At 59.4% G+C, this 12,828-nt stretch overlaps 1 protein-coding gene across 9 annotated transcripts in view; it reads right to left on the bottom strand.

Moving 5' to 3' along the window:
* The window catches only part of ADCY7 (adenylate cyclase 7), a 54,771-nt gene that overhangs the window by 19,589 nt on the left and 22,354 nt on the right, over window positions 1-12,828 (bottom strand). For 8 of the 9 annotated variants that reach the window (XM_059382303.1, XM_059382301.1, XM_059382309.1 and 5 more), the window contains 6 exons: window positions 5,137-5,540; window positions 3,680-3,883; window positions 2,412-2,573; window positions 1,638-1,787; window positions 1,190-1,338; window positions 310-421 (listed from right to left, as the gene is read on the bottom strand). In XM_059382303.1, the coding sequence (XP_059238286.1) occupies window positions 310-421; window positions 1,190-1,338; window positions 1,638-1,787; window positions 2,412-2,573; window positions 3,680-3,883; window positions 5,137-5,310 (951 nt within the window). In that variant the 5' untranslated portion in view covers window positions 5,311-5,540. Of the gene's footprint in view, window positions 1-309; window positions 422-1,189; window positions 1,339-1,637; window positions 1,788-2,411; window positions 2,574-3,679; window positions 3,884-5,136; window positions 5,541-10,224; window positions 10,247-12,828 lie in introns of those variants that run through there. The other variant, XM_059382304.1, reaches the window with a different exon arrangement.

Below are 12,828 nucleotides of genomic sequence, written 5' to 3'. Positions count from 1 at the left end.
GCCCTTGGGCAGTGAGACGGAGCAACTCCTCCTCCAGGCAGCCTTCCTGAGCGCCCCCACCCCCACCAGCGCCTGAGCCCCTATGCATGCCCCCACGCATCCCGCCAGTCTCCGAACTGGCCTCACTCGCTGAGGACAGGGTTCGGGCTGCCGCGGCCACCACATGACCTCACTTCCACCGTGGGCCGCTTGGAAGCAGTTGCTGACCTCTGAAGCTTGGCCTGGGCCTCCACACACCCATCGCAGCACAGCCCTGGGCACGTGCCACTCCCAGGGACCAGGCGCCAGCACGAAGGCCTACAGGCTCACCTTGGCAATCTGGTCAAACTTGCCGAAGAGCTCGTTCAGCACCACCACCAGCTCTTTGGGGGAGCAGTCGCTGGCCAGCCGCGTGAAGCCCACGATGTCGGCATAAAGGATGCTGGGGGAGGGTCGGGGGGGCATGGAGGGTCAGCGCCAGGCCCCGGGGAGCCCCTGAGCACCTGCCTGACCCCAATCGCCCCAGCCACCCCTCAGCCTCCAGATGGATGGGAGAAAAGCTCCAGGCCATAAGGATAAAGGAACGTTCCAGAAGCTTGGTATCAAGGCAAAAGGCAGCAACCCAGAATTGTAAGGCCGTTGAGAACCGCCAGTCCCAGGCCCCCCATCACTGTGGACCGCCGGACAGTGGTGCCTCAGAAGGTCCTTCTCCCTCCTCACATCTTCAGAACTCAACCCCATGGCAAGACGGAACTCCAAGCTCCCCTGAGCTGGGCTCCACACCTGACACTCCCCTGCAAGGACTCCCATCCCACAGATGAGCAAACCGAGGCCTGGTTGGAGCCTGATGGAAACCAGAGCCGCAGTGTGCGCCAAGTCTCCCAGCTCCTGAGTCCGTGAGCTCAGAGCAAGCAGCTCACAGCACCTGCTCCTCCAGGTCCCTGAGGCTGGGGCCTTCCAGTAAGGGGCCATAGCCCCTTCGATTCACCCAGGACTGGAGACATCACCTCTTTCGAGGGGACCTGGGCCCCCTTGAGAATCACCCAAAAGGACCCCTTTTTTCCCCAAAGTCATACTTAGGCACAGAGTTTTGCCGTTTTAGGGGGCTACTGGAGCTCCAATCCGACTGACACCAATCTGATCTGACCCCACCGCCCCAGGGCCAGGCGCCCCCGAGGGACCCCGTGCGCAGGCCCAGCCAGCCACTCACCTGACATTCTGGTGCCGCTTGACGTACAGGCTGTGGAAGTTGTTGTCGGGCACATAGCGGCGGTCTCCACGCTCCTTGAGCCGCTCGATGATGGCGAGCTTCATGCCCATGGAGATGTGGGCCGGCAGCACCGACAGCAGCAGGTTCTCCTGGGCCCCATGCGGACAGGCAGGGGGACATCAGGCCACAAGCTCAGCGACCCAGTGGCCTCCATCTGCCCTCTGGTCCCGCCCATCCTGCCCACGGCCCCCTCCATCTCAGCCGGCCTGCGTCCTGCCCCTGAGCCAGCCTCCCACATCCCCAGCGGCGAGGTCAGCCCGGGGGGGCCACCCCACACCCCAGGCGACGCTGTTCCGCATAGGTCTGATGTGCAGAGAGAGAGGACCCTGGGTGTGGGGCCAGGCAGGGCTGGGCAGGACCAGGCTCCAGGGGGAGGCAGGGCCCACACCTGCTGACGTTTCTCGATCCGCAGCTTCCGACGGATTTGGATGCACTTCACGGTGTAGGTGAAGAGCTCTCGGGAGGCGTCCTGCATCTGGTGCTTGTGGAAGGCGCCCGTGAGGTTCCCACACAGGAAAATGACAGCATTGGCCACCAGCTGGGGGTGAGCCAAGGGCGAGTTCAGCATTCAGCCTGGCCGAAGCCCCATCCCAATTCTCCGACCTCCCACACGCTCAGGCCGGCACCCTCGGCAGCAGGCAGGGAAACGGGAGCCTGGATGGGCGCTGGTCCCCTAGAGTCACTGTGACTCTAAGATCAGGTCTCAGGCCCTTCTCTGCAGCTGGAGAGTCAGGGCCCCAGAGACCAGGGAAGCAGAAGCCCATCATCCCATAGAGCCCAAGTGGGGCCTTGAGGATCATCACAGAAGGCAGGGTACCTGATGAGTGCCCAGAGTTCTGGGTTCTGTTTTCTCAGTCACTCAATGCAGAGACAAGACAGAGCACCCAGGGATAACCCCAGCCCTGTCGGAATGTGGTTCTGCTGGTGAGAATGGCCTTCCCAGCAGCACACTGGACTCGGGGAGGAGGGCCAGAGCTCCTGGAGCACCGCAGGCCAGCGAAGAAAGGCTGCGGGGCACATCCCTGCCTGGGGGGCTGGCTTCCCTAGCCCACTGGGGGGCCCTGAATTCTCAGGACTAACTCAGCCACACCCATCTCTGCATCCTCAGGCCCAGACCAGACCTGCGGCTGCCCCGCCCCCAGATCCCCCGTGCACACCTCACCTGCCGTACCACCCAGTCGCTGGGCTTCGTGAAGGCCCCCATCAGAACTCCAAGCACCAGGAGGTGGGAGATGCTGGAGACTCCCCCTGCCACGATGGCCCCCCGCATGCTGAAGGGCAGCAGCGTATACACCACGAAGACGATGAACAGGAAAAAGGGCACCTGGGGGCAGGGCGGCAGGGAGGCTCGGGGACCGGCCACGCTGCCCCCACGCCAAGACACTGTCCCAGACAGAGCGGATGTCAGGGGCCCCCACAGCCTCTCAACTTCTGGGGACGGGCTCTGAATCCTGAGCCCTCTGCCCACAGGGTGGCCCTGCCTTTCCCATGTGAGGAGGGACAGTGAAACACATACAAAGGAAGAAGAAAAAACCAAACTCCGCATCTGAGTCAGACCCAGCCGACATGACCCATCCTTTCCTATGTGCTGATTTACAATCTGAAGCCAAGGCCAGGCGTCCCCAGGACTGAGACTCCAGGACTGAGACTCCAGGCTACGGTGATCCGAGGAGTTCCCGCCCCACGCCCAGCGCTGGGGATCTCCCTGGGCAGGTGTGGTGAAGATCCCCCTGCGCAAGCGTGGTGAGTACCCAAAGGCTAGGACTGCCCACTGGCCTCTGGTAGCGCAGCCCCGCCCACCACCCCCAGTCTGCCTGGCTTCCCTGGGCCTCGGCCCACCAGAGGGTGCCACCACTGGGTGATAGTGACCAGCCAGGCCACTGGGACTCAAGCTGGTTAAGAACGGGCTCTCTTTTTCAGCTGGGGTGGACCGGCTGGTGGCCAGGCAGCCTGGGGTCTTGGCAGCATCCGTGCCCGACCTGGGATGGCCTGCCGGGAATGACAGGACACAGAGAAAAGCACAGCAGAGGGCCATCAGGACCCGGCCATCCTGCCAGAGCCCCAGAACTGGCCCCTGAGCCTTTCCTGGCATATGGGCCAATTCGGGCCTCTTTGCCTGAGTTGGAGTTGTGTCACTTCCAGCCAAATGAGCGTCCCCGCACAGCGCTCAAGCCAGGCACTCACAGGGACACTCTCCCCAGGTCCTCCAGCTCCTCAGCGCAGGGAGCTGAGTGGACAAGATCAGCCCAGGGCCCTCCCTCTGTTGCAGAACCACGGCCCATAGGCGGAGGTAGGCCCCAGGCCAGTACACCCGAAACAAGCCTTGTCTCCAAAAGAGACCTGAGGTCCAGCGAGGGCAGGAACTGCCGGTGCACAGCTGGCTGGGGACATCCAGCCCCTCGGGGTTGCCAGGGTCCCCCACCCTGTTACCTGCGCCCAGGTCGGGGCATCCTTCATCCACGAGTCCAACACCAGCGTGTAGCCCAGCATCATGAGGCAGACCCAGATGACCAGCGCCAGGGTCCTGAGCCACCGCCGGACAAGGCATTCCATATACACCAGCACGTAGAGAGTCACAAACAAGGCAAGCGTGAAGAATGCCATCCCCAGGAAAGCCTGGTGTCCAGAGGGGTCCTGGGCAGGGCACACATACACAGAAATGCCACAGCTTTCCTCCGGTGAGATGCACTGTCCCCTCCAGGAAGCCTGCCAGGCTCGACTGTCCAGCCTGCCCCACGCAATGTCACCTGTGTTCTCCCCGACATGGCTGATGTTGATGCTCCGTCTGAGCACCAAGCTTGGCCTTCACTGCAGGGAAGGCTGCCTCCGCCACCACCCTCCCCCAGTCACCGTGCAGCCCTGAGATCCTACGCGGCCCAGCCCTGCGATGCTACCTCGCCCCATGCCCTCTCCATCAGGCCTCCTCTGCTCGCAGGGTGCTCTGTGTGTGCCTGCAGGGGCCCAGCCCAGGAGCTCATGGGGACAGCCCGCTAGAGGAGAGGCCACTGCTCCCGCCTGTTACAGGATGGATGGAACTGTAGGAGCGGGCGCTAACCCGAGGCGCCCCACAAGGGGACGAGCTGGAGTAACGGTACAGAGGTGTGACGCTGGCAGGTGGTGAACAGGAAAGGCGATTCACCGCCGAGGCAGCAGGGCCTTCCCCTGTACCCCAAAGCTCCGTGGGCACAGAGGCTGATCTGGGGGCCAGCACACCGTAGGTACTCAGGAACCATTTGCTGAACACAGAAACCAATGTCCTGTGGTTTATGGGCACACAGATCCAGACAGCAAGGACAGAGCCCCTGCTGAGTGCTGGCCACCCCCTACACACCCGGGACTCTCAGCGGTCTTCTTCTAGAACTCTGCTGTTCCACAGAGGAGTACTAGCCACATGTGCCTATTCAAGATTAACTTTATATTAATTAAAAACCCAGTCCCTCAGTCATACTAGCCATGTTTCCAGCACTTGGCAGCCCCGTATGGGCAGTGGCCATGGTGGGACGAGGCTGAGGTCACGGGGGACGTCAGTGGCTTCTGCCTGGACAGCAGGCTTAAGAAGGCCCGCAGGGACCACAGTGGGGCTCTAGGAGGAAGGTCACTGGGAAGTGGGAGCCATCCTTGCCCTAAGTCTTCAGCAGAATCGAAATTCCTTCTGGAGAAGAGGGCCGTTACCTGGGCCAAATTAACATAATCTCTCAAACCGCCCCAGAGTTTATAATTAAATTAAATTAAATTGAGCGACCTGCCTCCCACGGCCCAGCTATGCTCCAGGACCCCTGCCAGAGGCAGACATCAGGCTGCGAGAAGTCCACCATGACCTCCCAAAGGTCTCACAAGCACAGAGCAGTGGAGCCGAGCACCCAGCCCCCACCGGTCACCTCACTCACCCCGCAGACGAAGGTGATGACAATGAGGGCAATACAGGCAGTGACAGCCACCAGCAGGAACGTGAGCAGCAGCGGCCCGTGCTGGCTGGTGAGCCGGTACTTCTCGTACAGCGCCGTCTGGCCCGGGCTCTCTCCGCCCTCATTGAGGAAATAGCGCCCCTTGGCCGGCATCATCCCCCCAGCAGAGCCCAAGGCCCGGGAATCGTCCTCCTGGTGATACCGGTGGGCCTAGGTCTCTGGGCTCTGGGAGCCTGGCCGGCGGGGCTGGGGAGGGGTCCCCTGGGTCTGCAGCCCCATGGGCAGCGTGGGGCCCGCGCCACTCCCCTGCCAGGCCTGCTCACAGAACCACCAGCCTCTTCCTCTGCATCCGGGCCGGGCTGACCAGATGCGTGGGGTCCTCAGCTCTGTGGAGACACAAAATAGATGAGGGTGTGACCTGGACAGGCCGAGTCAGGGAAGGAGGGGCAGCAGGGGAGAACAGAGCCAATGCCTCACAGCCCCTGGGTCCCGCCTCCCAACCTGAACCCAAACTTAGCTTTTAGGTTCTACTTGAAATTTTGCCTGCAAAGCTCATCCCGTGTTTCCTAGAACTACAAAGTCCCCGGCAGTGGCCACTAGCCACACGTGACGGTGCAAAGTTACAAAGTTACATTTAACTACATTAGAAAATGAAGTTAAAAATTCAGACCAGCAGTCCTATTCATTTCAAGGACTCAAGAGCCACACTCAGCTCACGGCGCTCATATCGGGCAGCAAAGACAGAGAGCATTTCTATCATCTGGAACCTTTTACGGGACAGCACTGTTCTAGAAGTTAGATGGTGCTGCTTTCACATGGACTTCTCCAATCTATTCCAGGGAAACTGTGTGTGGCGTGAGGCAGGGATCAGCCTTCATGCCTTTCTTCCACATGGGTCTCTAACTACCCCCTCGGCTTTCAGTGAAGCCACCCTTCCTTCCTCAAGAAGTTCGGGGAAGCCACCTCTGTGGTAAGTCAGGGGACCGTGCACATGGGGTCTGTTTGCAGGCCTTCTCCTGTTCTGGCAGTCTTCGTGCAAAGGTCACTCTCGCTCGGTGACTGGGGCTTTCTGGTGAGTTTTGCGCCTCAGACCCTGCCCCCATGCCTGCAACACCCAGAGCAACCCTCTTGCATTTGTGTTACGTTATGCTTCCTCATAAGACTGCATTTTTCACATGCATTTTTAAAATTTCCACTGACAAGAATGGAGGAAGTTTGCAAGCGCCCCCATAGCGACGGAACCGGAACCTCAGAGTGGGAAGCACAGCAAATCGTGGGTGACAAGCTGGGCGCGGGCAGTGCCCAGCCACGGGCACAGTCCTCTCTCCCCAGCACCGTTCATTCATCTGCTCATTCATTTATTCCAAAAAGGCCTGTCGCCATGCCTGTGCTCCAGGCTAGCGCTCTCTCCCCCACAGAGCTCCCCGTCCCCACAGACAGAAAGGTACTGGAAAACACATGCAGTGATGAGGTCTGGGGGCAGGAGTCCAGGCCCCCAACACCCTCCAGGCTGCCTCGGAGCCTGGAACTGGGACAGGGCAGGTGGCAGAGGGCAGGGAGGCCTTAAGAGGTGGAAAGGCTCCGGGCCACCATGATGGGCATGAATGGTTACCAGCAAAAGCTGCAAAGGAAAGGCAGTACGGAACCCTCAGACGCTGAAGAACAGGGCACCCAGAGTCCCTGAGTCTGAGTGAGGCCCCCCAGTGAGTGCCCACCTCAGATCCACGAGCCACTTCAGGCACAGATCTCTCTGGAAGCTCCCCTTCCACAAATTCCAGGAAGAAATTGGGAAGACCCCACATTTGCGGGTGATGGGGAAATGCCATTTGCTGGAGGTCCCGGGGCCTTCTGCTGGCTCCAAGCCCCAGGCAGGTGAACACAGCCTTGGCACCTGTTGAAGGCGGCCAACCCCGCGGGGCTGGGGCCCAGGGCCACCCCAGCACCCAAAGCCTGGACAAGCTACAGACCTGGTTTGCACTTGACACACCAACTTATCAATGCCAGCGGCTAATTTAAAAATGTGAGGCGTGCAGCCCCCTCGTTTGCAGCCTCGGACTCTGAACTAACCCGTCTTGATTCCGCTTGAGGCATGGAAGCACATATGCCCAGCCCAGTGTTGTAGGGTTCACAAAACGAGACACAGTCCCTGTCCTGATAAGCCCCCGGCAGAAATGCTGGGGCAGAAATATTGTCATGCCAGGTGACCCCCAACACACACACACACAACCCCTCTCATCCTCAGAACAGACGCTTTACAGATGCAGAGCTGAGCCCAGAGAGGTCGCATGGCTCGCCTAAGATAACACAGCCAGGGCTGCTTGGGAGAAGCGCTGGGCTTTACACCCAGGTCCACCAGCTCCCAAACCCGGGCTCCTGGCCCCGCCTCGCGGTCTCACTGAACTGAGAGAGGCTTCCCCAGTGATGTCCCAGGGACAGGACCACTTGCCACAAGGATACACAGCACTGCCTGGCCCTCTGGCCTGCTGCCAAACTCTGGTGTGCCAGGACCAGACTGCCAGGCCAAGAAACCCCAAACACCAGGGTCTGGGACAACACCTACACCCGCCAAGGGCTCTTTCCCCCAGGCGAAGCCCACAGACCAGAGCCAGGGGCAGCCAGGACAGCCTAGAATTGACCTACCCTTCCAGGTGCACAAGGCCTGGCTGAGGCAGGCGTGGAAAGAGAAGGAGCAGTGGAAGGTTCCGGGGGCCCGTGAGAACCCGGGCCTGGTAAACAGTGCTCTCGGGGATCTAATTAGGCCACTTCCTCGGCAACAGCAGGCGGGAGAGAGTGGGGACAATAGACAGCCCTGGGCAAGGGGACCTTGGCCTATGCAGGGACATGGTCCCGCTCCTGGGACAGCAGAGCAGGGCAGGGCCGGCGGCTGGGAGGGAAGACCCGTTTATCACTCCTGGAGAGGTGGTCTGCGAGCTCACTGGCGGCGTCTCCACAGGTCAGCGGCTCCCTAGCAGCAGCCTCCCACCCCAAAAGCAGACACAGAGGCCCCCCCCTTGCCAGGGAAGGCTTCGAGGCCTCTCCATCCAGTCACTGGTTCTTCAGTTGGTCACTGACACCGCTGGCCACTGGGAGGGCTGGGATTCGGGGCAGGCAGCAGAGGGCAGGGAGGCCATCGATGAGAGCCCGGGATGAGGGAACTCCGCTCCGTGTCCAACTCACGACCCAGAAGCCTCAGCTTGCCCACCTCGGTGACGGGGAGCTCACCACCTCTCAGGGCAGTCTTCTGGCTCTAAGTCCCGCCTCAGGCCAGGCAGAAGCCTACCTCCCTGTGGGTCCCTCACCCCCTCCCCACTGTTTCTGTCTGAAGTCCCAAGACACCAATGGCAGACAGATGCACTTGGGATAGTCGAGGCCCCTTCACCTGGAGGAAGGGGAGCCCAGGGGTCACTCACTGTCCCTCACACCTCGCGATCACTCTGGTGGGGGAGCAGGGCAAGCAGCCCCATTTTACAGTGGAGGAGAAACCCCAAGGGTCCAAATGGGAAGGGGACGTTATTTCTACTTCTGCTGCTACTGTCACTCCCACTGTCAGTCCCCTGGGTCTGGGGCCACGTGACCCAGACTGGCTCATCACCATTGGCGCTCTCAAGCCCCAGTGACTGGTTTAGGGACAGTCATGTGACCAAAATCCTTTCCGTGAGAACCCTCTTTGGGACAGTATCTCGGGAAAGAGATACTGTCTTTGGCTGGTAACCTCCAGCTTCAGGGAGACACTCGAAGGCACCATAAGAGCCCACAAAGCATGAGCCAACATGGGAAAGGAAATTAGACAGAGACAGAGGCTTGAAAATACCCTTTAAATGCTGAAACCGCCCCCACCCCACCCAATGCCTGGATCCAGCTCTGCCTGAAGCTCAAGCAACCTCCAAATGATTTCATCCCACTGAACAATTATGCCTCTTTGGGCTGAAGTCAGTGTGAGTTCCTGTCGCTTGCAACCAAGAGTGCCAAGGTCCATGTTGCCCCAGTTCAATGTATCTGGGAAGCCCGAATTGAGGGTCCAGGGGCTGGGGACAGAGTCCCACTTGGCTCAGCAGTGAGAGTGTGTCCCTCCAACGAGGCTGGTCCTGGCTAAGAACTCCTGGAAGGGGGCTGGGCCAAGGAGGGGAACTCCCCTCACTCTGTCACCTTGTCCCAAACACAGGACCTGGGGCAGCAAGAGGCTGGGGCAAGGAGACTCCCCATATCTCCAGTGGCCTCCAGAGATTCCCCGCTACAGGAGGAATTTGGGGCATGCTCAGGTAAAAATGGAGGCAGGGGATCAGCCTCGTTCCCCAAAGCACTCCTGGGGGGCTCTGTACCCCTGAAGCCTCGTGTCTCATGCCAGCCTGAGGTGGACGATGCCATAAACAGAATCTAGTGAGTGCTTGCCGCGTGCCCAGCACTGTGGGCTCTAACCCCACACATCTACCCTATAGGGGAAGGACAGCTGCTTTTCCCTTTTATGGGTGTGGGAACCCAGAGGTTCAGTCATTTTCCTGAGGTCACACAGCTAGCAAAAGAGAGCTAGGATGTGGACACACGTCACCACCTCTTGTCCTACTCAACGCCCTCATGGTGCTGACATCTGCAGAGCCCAGAACTTCTCAGAATGCCTACCCCTGCTATCCTCCCCGCTCAAGGCCTAGGACAAGGTGGGAGGCAAAGTGGATTCCGTCAAGGTACCTCCCCCTGCCTCCCAGGAGGAAGATCAGACCGCTATGTCAGGAAGCCTTCTCTGAACCAGCAAGATCCAGAAGCACCACTTCCTCCAGGAGGCCCTCTGAGCTACACACACACACACCCTTTTCCCCCTTCCCTGCAACTGAGGCAGGACTGTGGTCTCCTTGACAGACACTGACCGGCGGGGTCTCGGTTCCTCAACCAAAGAGCTGCTGGAAATATAGAGCTGGGACCTCAAATTATGAGTGCAGGACCAGGCCCTTGGGGTGCTCAGGAAATCCTTCCCTAGAACCGGCTGATCCAATGGCACCCCAGGGCTACGGCCCCCCTTGGAGGGTTCTAGACCACCCCCAGCTTTCACAGACATAGACAGGGGACCCACTTCCTCACCTAAGCGGTGCCGGCAGGAATCCCAGCCTGGCTTCCTCTGGCCCAGCCCAGCAGGCCCCAGAGCTGCACAGGGCCTGGGGCCCTGGTACCTCAAAAAGAGGAAGTGGGGGCTTTGGGATGTGTAGGAGGGGCAGGCAGTCCCGAGGAGAGGCCCCACCCCGGCCCCTGGGGCCTAGTCCCTGCCCCCAAATCCGCCTGGGGACCATGCTGCTGGGACCCAGCACCCACGTGGTCTCGGCCTACTGGGCTGGCCCAGCACTCGGCTCCCTCCACGGGGTGGGTCACAGGCTGATTGCTACTGGCTAGGGAAGTCTCAGGCTAAGACATCTCCTTCAGGAGACCCGCAGTTTTGTTTTGTGAAGGAAAGCCTGAGACTGCTCTGCTCAGCCTGGTCCTGGCCCAAAGGAGCACCCATGAAACCTGGTGGGGACTGAGGGATTTCAGCCTAACTGCCCCGCACGCCAACACCAGCCTCTCCAGCCCCCAGCGCCCTCGGGCCTCTCCACCGCTCTCCTCATGCAAGGTCTGACCTCCGTCCCCACGCCAGGCTCTCCCCACCCAGGGAGTCCTGCCCGCACTCCTATCTAGGGTCCCACATGTCCGACATCCCAGCACCTGCCACGGCAAATTGCTGGGGGGGATCTGTGTCTGTGTCCTGCCGCTGGTCCCTGCAATTGCTTGTGGAACAGACGGAAGGATAGATAGATGGGCAGGACAGATGGACACACAGAGGTGCTGACCAGCTGGAGTCCTGGACCAGGCAGAAAAGGCAGTGGAAAGCAAGCTGGGCAGCTCTGGGAGGAGGAGGGAGAGAGAGCTAGGGCAGAAGGAGGCGACAACGTGGGAAAACGGGAAGCACTCAGGGCAGCACACCTTCTTCTCCGCGGAGCCTGCCGGGTGGGAGGAGGTGCGGGTTCAAACCCCGGCTCTGCTCCCAAGGCCTCGAGTCCCAGGCGCTTACACTCCGGGCCTCAGTTCTCCTCACCGGCAAGCAGCGGGTGCTGATACCCAAGTTGCGGGACGAGTGAGGTGCAGGTCATGATGGCCATGTTTCTGGGACGAAAGAGCAGACGAGCCCAGAGAGGAGGCTTGGTTTCCAGAGCTCAGGAAGCCTAACCATGGGGTCCAAACGGGAGAGACAGAAGCACGAAGCAGGCAGGGCCCCCCCAGAACCCTCTACTTCATCTCGTACCTCCTGGTGACAGCCCACAAGGGGCGAAGGTCAAAGTCCCCTAATGACGCGAGCTCCCCAGCCAGCCCCGCACCCTGTCATGCTCTCGCAGGACCCCAGGCTGACTCTGTGCCAGCTCCTGGGGACCAGAGACTGCCCATCAGTCTCGGGGTCCAGCAACTGCGGTCCAGTCCCAGCTCTGCCACCAACCTGCTCGATAACCCTGGGCAGATCCGGTGCCCCATGTGGGCCTTGGGTTTTCCTCCTGCCAAGGAACGGCTCTGTCAGACCTCTGAGGCCTGCGCTGGGCTGGGCTGGGCTGGGCGTGGTGAATCATAAAATGAGAACAAACTGAAGGGGACAGCCTGGGTGTTGTCACCTGGCCCCCTCCAGGGCTACTTCTAAGAGTGGGGAAGGGATTATTCTCTGTACCTGACATCCCCCCTCCCATGTCTCTGGATTCTGTCTTAGCCCAGTCTGTCCCTCCTTTAAAATACAAATACCTCCTTTACCCCTCACCTCCAGGGCTCAGCTGCCAGGGATAGTAAACCCGCTTCTTGGTCTCGTGCGCCAGTTCTAATGATGGTTAGTGACTGCCTGGGGAAAATTCATTCATTCATTCATTCATAAATTCATTCATCTTGAGAGAGACCCATGCCTCAATTCCTTTAATGACAGCGCTCTAGCACCTTCTACATGCTGGGCACTAGGCCAGATGCCAAGAAGAAACTATGCTCCAGGCGCAAGGTCCCAGAAGGCAGAGGCCTCCGCGCCCCCTCTGCTGGGTGTCTGCACACAGTAGGTGTCCAGGGAACGGTGCTTATTACCTAATTAACTGGCTCTTGCCTGAAATTCCACCATTAGAGATTCATTCCTTTAGCACTCCTCTCACGACGTTCCCCCTTTAAAATGAAAACACTTTCATGCCCACATTCAACACATTTCTGATCTCTCTCCCCTTGGTAAGGAAGGACAGAAAGGGGCAGTCTAGCTAGCCTTCAGGATGTCCTGCCCAGGATGGCAGGACAGTGGTCTTTTCACTGACTTCATGCTTTGCCCATGGCCCCAGCCAGTAGGTCCAAAGGTGAGGAGGCATGCATGGGGTTGGGAGGCAGGCGAAGAGACCCATTTCACACACCCACAGGCAGACATATCCCAGAGTAACCACTGAACTGGAGGGAGGAAGAAGGATGTAACTGCTCTGTTAACAGTCTGTTTAAAGAGGCAGCAAAACCCAGAGGAGAGAGAGCAAGCTGGATTCATCATTTATACCAAGATAAGAGAGCAAGAAACCATGAAAGCATTCTCCTATCATGCTGCAGCGGCCAAGCACAAAACCTAAGAGCCACAACGAAAGGACTGATCAACTGAACTACATCTTAAAAAATCTACTGCCTAGTAAAAATTATTAAGAGCAAAATCAAAAGATAAAA

The sequence above is a fragment of the Mustela nigripes genome, chromosome 17 (genome assembly GCF_022355385.1).
Source record: "Mustela nigripes isolate SB6536 chromosome 17, MUSNIG.SB6536, whole genome shotgun sequence".
Classification (NCBI taxonomy): domain Eukaryota; kingdom Metazoa; phylum Chordata; class Mammalia; order Carnivora; family Mustelidae; genus Mustela; species Mustela nigripes.
This window is presented reverse-complemented; position numbering and strand designations above follow the sequence as displayed.